At 34.0% G+C, this 11,906-nt stretch overlaps 1 protein-coding gene across 1 annotated transcript in view; it reads right to left on the bottom strand.

Moving 5' to 3' along the window:
• The window catches only part of LOC107729591 (solute carrier family 12 member 9-like), a 61,905-nt gene that overhangs the window by 5,808 nt on the left and 44,191 nt on the right, over positions 1–11,906 (bottom strand). Inside the window, exon 12 of the mRNA XM_016540171.1 lies at positions 9,470–9,594. Within this exon, the coding sequence (XP_016395657.1) occupies positions 9,470–9,594 (125 nt within the window). The remainder of the gene's footprint in view (positions 1–9,469; positions 9,595–11,906) is intronic.

Below are 11,906 nucleotides of genomic sequence, written 5' to 3'. Positions count from 1 at the left end.
AAAAAATTATACATACATATATATACACACACACACACACACACACACACACATATATATATATATATATATAGTGATATAAAATGACTCTTATGCCATTATAAGGTTTTGGTGATAGCAGCATTGATCACATGATCAGACAGAGACATCAGAGATGATTTGCTGAGTGACTGCTGTACAACACTGAAAATCACTGGCTGAGCGTCACAGATGTGCTAAATGCACTAATTAGCGGAACTGAACCATTATTGATGTATAATTTGCCCATTATAGTCTAACGCAGCTGAAATTACTCAATGAATGCATGTAGAAACTGCTTCTGCTTCTGCAGCTCTTCACATCTCTCACGATGCAGCTCACAAACGCTGCTGGATTCAAGCAAGCAACGAGACGAAAAGAGGAAAAACCAGTCGAAAAACTGATGTAAACACTTTCTCTTTTTACCAGCTCCTCCAGAGTCATTATCTAGTTACAGTAGAAAGCAGCCAGAACTCAGACTGAAAATACAAACATTCAATCTTACATCAATAAATGCACACACACTAAAGGAATATTACAGGTTTTGTAAATATATATACACAACATGTTAGTGAAAATATTTATATAATTAAATTATTATGATTATCGAATTATTTAATATGATATATAAATATATATATTTTAAATAAAAATATTAAATAACATTTTATAGATAGAAAATATGAATACAAATTTTACTTTATTTCATTATATTTTATAATATTTATAAAATATAACTTTTGCTCCCGAGTCATTATCTAGTTACAGGAATAAAGAGCTGCTGCTAGTACTGATAATACAAATACACACACACACACACACACACACACACACACACACACACACCACAACACACACACACACTTTCACACACACACACTCACACCCCCCCCCCCAAACAACTATTCTTTGTAATGTGAAATAACGTGTGTGTGTGTGTGTGCGTGTGTGTGTGTGTGAGTGTGTGTGTTTGATGTGTAATTACATCAGCGTCAAACACACACAGACAGACGGCAGAAACTCTAAAAGCATCTCCTGTCTCTGTCTTTCAGGTTTGAGCTTCATTAGCAGCTCGAGTCGTTTAGAGAAGTCGCTTGAGGAGGAAACGGGTCACAGTTCAGTTGTGAGTGTGTGTGTGTGTGTGTGTAAATAACAATTAGTGTGTTTGTGAGAGAGTCATTATAACTGCAATTAGGACGTTGTATTTAATGGATTTCTCTCTTCTGGAGGTCTGTGTGTGTGTGTGTGTGTGTGTGTGTGTGTGTGTGTTTAATGGCTCTTCTGGAGGTCAGCGCTAAATGAAGCTGCGCATCCAAACAACAGGGTACAGACGAGAGATTGCTCACAGTTCACCTCAAAACCTCAAGAAATCACTAACGATATACATAAAAAGAGGACTATTTAATGATTTTCTTGCATTTTGTTATCATTTAAAATATTTTCATGACAATTAAACACATTTTGCTCTCAAATTCTCATTACTGTAATGTACTTGGGTGTACGTTTTTAGCATATGAGACCATGATCCGCACAAAAAAAAAAAAAAAAATCTTCTTTTTAATGTTTGCTTTACATTCATCACCAATGTCAAAACACAAACGTTTCAGCTCAAGGCCTTCTTCAGTGTGTTGAACAGTTCAATCCCTCCACCCACTTTTTAAATCATTCATTCTATTTACGTCATCATTCATTAGCCAATGTTCAATCACACTACAATATACCCATGACTAGAACATGAATTATATAGGATCCCATATTTTGTGAATGTTTATGTATTAGACTGTTTGACTGTACAATATTGATAAATATGGGATCCTATATAATTAATGTTCTAGTCATGGGTATTATATATATTCATTTTAACACTTAATTTTTACATTTTATTTTTTGTACATTATTAAAATTAAGTGTTAAAATGTCATTTTAAAATCAATACTTAAAATTAAGTGTTAAAATATACACTTAATACTTAAGTATTGATTTTAAAATCACATTTTAACACTTAATTTGAATACTTAATATACTTAAAATTAAATGTAAAAATTAAAAGTTAAAATGAATACTTAAGCATTTAATTTTTTACTTAATTTTCTCGTGTTCTCGACATAACAAAAGTTGTTTTCTCGTTATCACGACTTAATTTTCTCATGATCTCGACATAAAAGTTGTTTTCTCGTTATCACGATTAAATTTTCTCATGATCTCGACATAAAAGTGGTTCTTTGAACAATGATTGTTTGATTTTTAAAACACAATGCATAGTGAGTCTACTGTTGCTATAGTAACAAACGCAACCTTGACAGGAACATTCTAAAATGCTTAACCTGGCTTAATGCGTTAATTGAGAGTGTTTTTAAAAGACCAAATTCATTATATACATTATTAGTAATTCATACTATGTACACACAAGAAGATGAGCCCATAAAAAGAATGCAATGCGTTTAATTCCGAGTTAAGCATTTTCCTCCCATAGAATAGCCTACCGTACGGACAACACTTAACGTGGCTTAATGCGTTAAGGCAGTGTTTTTAAAAGACCAAATTCAGAAAACACATCATTAATATGAAAGCATTCAATGTACAGACAAGCAAATGAGCTCATAATAAGGACGCAATGCGTTTAACGCGTTAAGTGTTCTACCCATAGAAAACCATTACATATTATAATTTATTAATAATGTTTACTGAGTTTGGTCTTTAAAAATAACTCTCTTAACGCATTAAGCAACTTTAAGCGTTTTACAATGCCCCTTTGAGGCGCAAATGATCGACAGATGACCGTGCACTCTTATACTGTATCTTGTGGATATTTCAGCAAACGTTGCTTCACTTAGAAATAACGTTTACAATAAATAAAATAAAAATAGGATATGTCCCCAAAACTTTCAAACTGGCTGTTATTAAGCCTCTCATTAAAAAACCACAACTTGACCCCAAATATCTAGTTAATTACAGACCGATCTCGAATCTCCCTTTTCTGTCCAAGATACTAGAAAAGGTAGTATCCTCACAATTATGAAAATGAGAAAAATGGTATTTGTGAGGATTTCCAGTCAGGATTTAGACTGTATCATAGTACTGAGACTGCTCTCAGAGTTACAAATGACCTGCTCTTATCATCTGATTGTGGTTGTATCTCTCTATTAGTGCTACTGGATCTTAGCGCTGCGTTCAACAATATTGACCACAACATTCTTTTGAATAGACTAGAAAACTTTGTTGGCATTAGTGGAAGTGCATTAGCATGGTTCAAATCATACTTATCTGACCGCCATCAATTCGTAGCAGTGAATGAAGAGGTATCATATCGATCACAAGTGCAGTATGGAGTACCTCAAGGCTCAGTACTAGGGCCATTACTCTTCACGCTTTACATGTTACCCTTGGGAGATATCATCAGGAAACACGGTGTTAGCTTTCACTGTTATACTGATGATACTTAGCTATATATTTCTTCGCGGCCCGGCGAAACATACCAATTTGAAAAAACTAGCGGAATGCATAGTCGATATAAAAAACTGGATGATGAGTAATTTCTTACTGCTAAATTCTGAAAAAACAGAGGTGTTAATTATAGGACCTAAAAACTCTGCATATAATAACCTAGAACACTCTCTAAGACTTGATGGCTGCTCTGTCAATTCCTCGTCATCAGTTAGGAACCTAGGTGTGCTATTTGATAGCAATCTTTCATTAGAAAGCCACGTTTCTAGCATTTGTAAAACTGCATTTTTCCATCTCAAAAATATATCTAAATTACGACCTATTCTCTCAATGTCAAATGCAGAAATGTTAATCCATGCGTTTATGACCTCAAGGTTAGATTATTGTAATGCTCAACCGGAACCGGGAACACTTCCCATAACACCCGATGTACTTGCTACATCGCTAGAAGAATGGCATCTACGCTAATATTAGTCTTTTTCTTTCTTATTCCGAGGTCACCGTAGCCACCAGATCCAGTCTGTATCCAGACATGATGGTGGATCAGCACCTAGAGATGACCTCGACATCCCTGAATGTCAGCGGAGACCAGGACAACTAGATGAGCCCCAGATACAGATCCCCTGTAAAGACCTTGTCTCAGACGACCACCGGGACAAGACCACAGGAACCAGATGATTCCTCTGCACAATGTGACTTTGCTGCAGCCTGAAATTGAGCTGCTGGTTTTGTCTGGTCAGAGGAGAACTGGCCCCCCGACTGAGCCTGGTTTCTCCCAAGGTTTTTTCTCCATTCTGTCACCGATGGAGTTTTGGTTCCTTGCCGCTGTCGCCTCTGGCTTGCTTAGTTGAGGATTGTCCTTCTGCATTATTGACACACTATTTTCCTATTTGATACTGTAAAGCTGCTTTGACACAATCTGTATTGTTAAAAGCGCTATATGAATAAAGGTGACTTGACTTGACACACACACTCACTCACACACACACGTCTGCTTTCCACATTCAGAATCTCATTCCAGTTTTCCCCCTCAGTCTCTTTCACACTCCCCCTTTCATTTCCTCTTTTCTTTTCATTTATCTGCCGTTTCACTGGCGTCTGTTCCAGACTGTTCGTGTCTTTCTTCTCTTTCACTTCCATCTTTCTTCCTCCTCCTCCTCCTCCTCCTCCTCTCCTCCAGCGCCGCTCGGAGCAGCAGCAGCAATTATGTTAAAAGCCAGCAGATCTGCTCTCATCCAAGTGATGTCACCCTGCTCATGTCAGCAAAAAGCAAACTTCCCGCTGCCAAAATGACCGTGTGACACACACACACACACACACGGAGGTGTAGAAACTCTGGCGTTTCAATCAGCATCTGATTAAAGGACAGTAGAATCAGTTGAAGGGGCCATTAATCAGTTTAATTGCTTTCCTTATTTCAATCAACCAATTAACAGCGTGACGAGCAGCTCGTTTTCTGACATGAGGCTATAATATAACAGACCATCAGCGTCACACATGAAACTCATCAAATTGACTAACTTTTCCAGGCGAAAGCACCGCATCCGTCAGGCTGCCCATATGAGAGCTTGCAGTGCGTTTTAATGGGAAAGTAAAAAATAAAAAAAAAACAAAGGTGTACGAATGTGACTGATTGTGCTGTAAATGTGCTCATCCACAGGCCTTCAAAGATTAGGATGAGTTTGTTTCTTCGTCAGATTTGGAGAAATGTAGCATTGCATCAGTGTCTCAGCAATGGATGCTCTGCAGTGAATGGGTGCCGTCAGAATGAGAGTCCAAACAGCTGATAAAAACATCACAATAATCCACAAGTAATCCACAGCACTCCAGTCCATCAGTTAACATCTGGAGAAGACAAAAGCTGAAACTAACCCAGCATTAAGACGTTTTTAACTAAAATACCATAGAATCCATAATCCATAATAACTCTTCCTCCAGTGATCAGACCAGAACACTTTTTCACTGGAGGAAGCGTTATTATTAGGGCAGGGTTTTTACACAAATTTCACGATTCGATTCGATTCTCATTCACAAGCTAGCGATTTGTTTCTATTACGAATTTGATTCGATTCAATATCGATTATTTTGGCTATATATCAGGTACAGTGCATGCCACATTTTCTCAAGGAAAAAAAAACTAATGCTGTAAAATATACACGAGTTGGTACTACATTACTATAATATTGAAGGTTAAAATTAGCTGATATTATTAGGGCAGGGTTTTTACACAAATTTCACGATTCGATTCGATTCTCATTCACAAGCTAGCGATTTGTTTCTATTACGAATTTGATTCGATTCAATATCGATTATTTTGGCTATATATCAGGTACAGTGCATGCCACATTTTCTCAAGGGAAAAAAAACTAATGCTGTAAAATATACATGAGTTGGTACTACATTACTATAATATTGAAGGTTAAAATTAGCTGATTTGTATACAAACACTTAAATTACACTCAATGAAGTTTTTATCATTATAAAGTTACAGTTACATAATAATATTTCTACTCCAATTAGTTTTCTTAAATATAAACATTTAAACGGTGACTGTCATAAAATCGTGACGTATTTCTTCAAACAAAAATGCAACATTGAAGAACAGTGAATATGTTATATGGTGCATATATTTAGCAAAATGCTTCTCTCTAGAGTTTATTTCTCTAAAAAAAGTACTATCAACTTCTTTCATTTTAGTCTAAAAATAAATCAATATTTTGAAATTACACTATAAAATCTACTCAAATGCTCTGTGTATTTAAGTTAATTAAAATTAGAAACATCGCATGAAATTAAATCTCTTGCGTATTAATCCTGTGCAAAAACACATTAAATAACATTTAGTTTAACATTTATTCTCCTTATTCAGTCCAAAGGAAAACATGCTGTAACTAATTCAGTTTGAGTTTCTATTAAATGCAATGAACTTGTTACATTTGAGCGAAAATAAATTGATTCATTTAGTAAATTTCACAATTTACAGTGTTAATATTTTTTTTTCCTCCAAAACTTATGTCTACAAATCAGCAATCAGCATGAACAATTTAGCGATATTATTCTTATTTCTACTAATTTATTCAAGTTTTTTAGAATTTCTGTAGATTATTCTAATTGCTAATTTTTCTGGGTCTTCCATACAGCTGTTCCATACACTGCAAAAACCAACAAATTATGTCAAATGGTTTAGAGTAAAATATTTTCTTCAAATCATTTACGTTTAAAAAAAATATTTATGAGTTTATGTGAATTTATTTCATTCAAGTCTAAAAAAAAACTTCTTCTGAAATTACTCTATAAACTCTACTCAAATGCATTTTGTAACTTGAATTTAATGACATTAAAATTAAAAGCATCGAATCAACTTCATATTAATTTTTGCATATTAACATGCAAAAACACAAAAATGTATTCTCCTCAGAAATCTTTTTTTATAAATACAATGAACTTTTTGTAACATTCGAGTGAAATTTCGTTTAGTAAATTTCCGTTAATATTTAGTTTTTTCTGCAAACTCAAGTGATTTAAAGCAAGCATTTTCCCCAAAATCATTTAAGTTTAAAAAACAATAGTTATGTGTTTGACGTGAACTTTTTACTTGATTGATTTCGTTTCATTTCAATATTTCTAAATATTCAAATTACACAATAAACTCTGCTTAAATACTTTGTGTCACTTGAATTTAGTAAAATTAGAAAGATCAAATTAACTTAAATCTTTTGCATATTAATCCTGTGCAAAAATACATTTAGCTGAGTTCACATAACTTTTCTATTAAGTGCAATAAACTTTCAGTAATATTTGAGTGACATTAATGCATTGCATTTAATAAATTCAGCTGTTTATACTGCATTTTTTGCCCAAAACGTACTTGGCATTAGCAATTGAAGATTTTCTCACCCCTAAACAGAACACAAAAAAAAACACAAAAAAAACGGTTTTAGTCAGTTTGCTACTTAATTTATTATTTAATGTGGACCAGACTTTATGCTGATTGTCAAATGACTAAAAGCACAACTGTTTCATAAACAAGTGGTAAAACGGAGAAAAGCTGCTCACGACTGCTGTTTTCTCTCACTTCACTTTTCTTTTCTCTTAATTTTGATTGATGAGCGTCCATCGGTTTGTTTTCTTTCGCTCACTCTCATTTTTTCTCCAAAGTTTCATCTCATTAATTCTGGACACACAAATCTCTTGGACTGAGAATCCTCTGCGTCTGCCAAAACTCAAACCACATCATCTGAAATCCAGCCTGACTCCAAACCGCTGGAGCCAAAGATCAGCCTTCATCCTCCGACAACAAACCGCAATGTTTCCATATCAGCATATGCATGGATTAGAAACACATCGGGATCATTTTATCATCAAACAACTGATATTCTTAGCAGATCTGGAAGTCTGGATCACGTCAAACCGGGAACAGACGAAATCCAGACACAAAAACCTTCACAAAACCAGATGTAGACCAGATTCATTTTCTCACAGTATTGCACTGATACTCATCTGTATGATGAATGTATTCTTGCCTGTATTCATTAATATCCTACAGGTCAATTAATGCAGAAGCAGCTCATCTAAATGAGCACAAACGAGTTTGTCAGAGATGCTCCAAAAAAAAAAAAAAGATTTTATAGGGCCCTAAAAATATTTTTAAAATTCTGGATTTTTTTTTTTTAACCATTTAATGTAAGTTTCATAATTTCAATTCATTACACAGATTTTTTTTTTTTTACTAAAATTACATTTATTCATTAAAATGGAATCCATAAAATTTAGTCAAATAAAATAAAATTTAATTTGGTAAAAAATTTAATTTATTCATAAAATGTATAATTTATTTATAAAATTTATTTATTTTTGTTAAGATTTTTATTAAAACATAATCCAGAAAAAATTGAAATGGAAAATAGAATTTGGGAAAAATTAAACTGATTTCATAGGACCTTAAAAAAAGTCATTTTTGTTATTGGAAAACAAAAAATAATATAAAAAATCCAGAACCCAGAAAAATTTAAACTTAAAAATAAAATAAAATAAATTTGTATAATATTTATTATACATGTAATATTTGTTGTTCTTACAATACATTGATTTTAAATTGTATAAGTTTCATGATTTCAATTAATTAGACATGCTAATAGTTAAATTAAATTGTATTAATCAAAATAATACAATTTAATTTAAATATTAAAACAGAATTCAGAAAAATAAATAAGAAATAAAACTGAATTTGGTTTAAACAAAAAACAAAAAAAAAGATTTGATAGGGCCCTAAAATTTAATTTTTGTTAATCTTTTAACAAATTGTCATTCAATTGCACAGGTTTCATGATATTAATTAATTAGACATGTTTTTGATTACTACAATTGAATCTAACCATTAAAACACAATCCAGAAAAATGTAAACAGATAAAAAATGAAACTGAATTTGGGAAAAATAAAATTATTTTCATGGGGACCTATACTTATTAAAAAGTCAGCTCTAACCCCTAAAAGTCACCTTTAAAAAACTATTTACTTTATGAAATATTTTTACCTTCAAGGACATCAACAAAGGAAAGTTTGATCAGATTTTGGGAACCTATGAGGGCAATCTTGCACTCAAAGAAGAGTGACGTAAACACACACACACACACACACACACACTCACACACACAGTCACACACACACACACTCACACACACACTCTCACACACACACACACACACAGTGCACTCCCATGTCGCCGATAAACTCTGGAGTGGTTCGGCTAAATTAACTATGCTAATCACGGCGTGTCTCTGGGGATGTGAACACTAAATGGCTTTTAATCTAATGCGCCTCTGCAGACACAACAAACAAACAACTGACACAAGCCCCGCCTCCACCACACTCTCAGCCAATCAGCCGTGGAGAACAGCAGTACCGTTTAACCTTGACCTCTGACCTTCAGTCAATACGGATGAAGACGCACAGAAAGCAGATCAGGGTTTGGACTGGACGCTAATATTTGAGGAATATAACAGTCACCTAAAGTTGGGAGCAGACGCCCACTCCAGCGCCAGACAGGCCAGATCCACAGCGGCGTAAACCAGCAGGAAGAAAATAGTGACGATACTCGCGATCGTGTTCAGCTTCCCGGAGAACAACACCAGCTGAGGAGAGAAAGAGAAGAAGAGACGCTCATCAGATCCGAGACACCTTCACATCACTAGAGAGACGCCTTAAAATGACTATTAGAAATAATAAAATTAAATAAAATAAAATATAATAATGACGAGGTGGAGGGAGGATGGGAAGCAAATTAAAGTAAATGTAAATTTTCTTTTTTGATTTTCAAATTTTATGCAATAAAGAAAAATTACAAATGCACATAAAACTAATAAAACAACCTAAAATGAAAATATATTTTTTAATTCATTAAAATATATATATTTATTTTAAAATATAAATTCAAAATATTATTAAATACTATAATAGTATATAAATAACAGAGGCCGTTAAAGTTAATGTAAATTGTGTTTTTTGATTATTACAATTTTATGCGATATAGATACAGTATGGTAAAGAAAAATTAAAACTGAAAATATAAAAATAAAATATACATTCAAACTAATATATTTATTTATAAATATTAATTATTCTTGTTATCCTTCATATTTTATACAAGAAAACTGGGAAGTGCCAGCACTGACCTTGTTCGTGTGTGTGTGTGTGCGTGTGTGTGTGTGTGTGTGTGTGTGTGGCTGTAATTTAGAGCGAGGGTTATTAAGATATTGGCTGAACATTATGCCTCATGAGTGCTCTTCTCTGAAGATGCTTGTATATAACACAGGCGGATGCTGTAAGTGTCGAGGATAAATTGTGTGTTTATAAGGCGTCCAAACTCTGGGTCAGGCGCAGCAAACGCACACACATCTCTCAGGAAAAGGCTTTCTGAAAGCGTCGCGTGTTTTTGGACGTCAGGAGCGCGTCTGGAAAACTTCCAGCGCTTTAATCTGCTGAGTCACCATCCGCTCATGAGCGCCAGTCCCAGTGCATCATGGGAGCATATATATGGGGTGCTGTGTGTACATTAATGAGGAAAAAAAATTAACTTAAATGATTTTAGCAAATGGCTGCAATATAACAAAGAGTGAAAAATTTAAGGGGGTCTGAATACTTTCCGTACCCACTGTATATATATATATATATTAATTAAAAGATTATTGAAAGTGTTGTACAAGAAAATACCATTTCTGTCTTTCTACTTCAAAATTTCACATTTAATTAAACGTGTCACTTATGTTAGTTAGTTTAGTTTATTGTCCTTTCGGAATTATTTTTGTATCTGTGGCAACTCTTCAGTGATCAACAACAAAATAATTAAGAAATACAAACATCAACAGGTTACAACACATTACAAATAAATACAACCAGCATCAAAAAACATCCCTCTCACAAGAACAGAATCACTGCCACAGATGTAAAATCACAACTGTGATGTCACGAAAGTGATACCCTAGCAGTTATTCTATCAGGACCCGCTGCCTTCCTTGTATTAACACTTTTAAAGGTCCTACAAACTTCTTCAGATGTTATAATGACTTCCTGCCCTACATTCATTTGCGGTCTAATCAAATTCAGTTCAGTTTTAAAATCTGATGTTTCAAATCTACCAAAAAACATATTACACTCCCTGCCATGCCTGCCTTAAATTATCCCTCATCTTTTTGCTTGTAATTATGTTTACACCTAATAATTATTTGCCTAATTTCTTTTTGCACTACTTTAACCTGTGCTCTATCACCTGTCTGAAAAGCTTGCGTTTTCTTCTTCAAAGCTGCTTTTAATTCCCCATTTATCCACGGCTTGTCATTTGGATACCTTTTAATACATTTTGTTTTTATGACATTAGCCACACAAACATGTATATAATCTGTCACCACATTATTTAGCTCATTTAAATCCTCACTAGTATCTATAAAGACATGCACAATCAAAACATCCCCTAAGACAGTCCTCGTTCCACATCTGAATGGTTCTCAGCTCAGGCTTGCTGGTTTTAAGCCGCTGTTTATAAAGAGGAACCAAATGCATCACATTGTGGTCTGAATCACCCAAGGGTGGTTTTGAGTACCCCTTATATGCATTCTTAATATTTCCAAAACACAAATCAAGTACCCTTTCTCCTCTAGTGGGACAAGAAATATACTGATGAAAATGAGGCTGTACATGCGCTATAGAACAACCATTAAAATCCCCCAGAACAAATTTAGGAGCGTCTGGTGCGATGTTTTCCAACCGAGCAACAACAACATCATATATATGTGACCCTGGAGCACAAAAGCAGTCTTAAGTCGCTGGGGTATATTTGTAGCAATAACCAACAATACATTGTATGGGTCAAAATTATTATTTTTTTTTTATGCTAAAAATCATTAGGATATTAAGTAAAGATCATGTTCCATGAAGATATTTTGTAAAT

This window comes from Sinocyclocheilus rhinocerous, unplaced genomic scaffold (genome assembly GCF_001515625.1).
Source record: "Sinocyclocheilus rhinocerous isolate Xijiao unplaced genomic scaffold, SAMN03320098_v1.1 scaffold1719, whole genome shotgun sequence".
In the NCBI taxonomy this organism is placed as follows: domain Eukaryota; kingdom Metazoa; phylum Chordata; class Actinopteri; order Cypriniformes; family Cyprinidae; genus Sinocyclocheilus; species Sinocyclocheilus rhinocerous.
The sequence above is the reverse complement of the archived record's forward strand: the minus strand, read 5'-3'. Positions and strand labels throughout refer to the sequence as shown.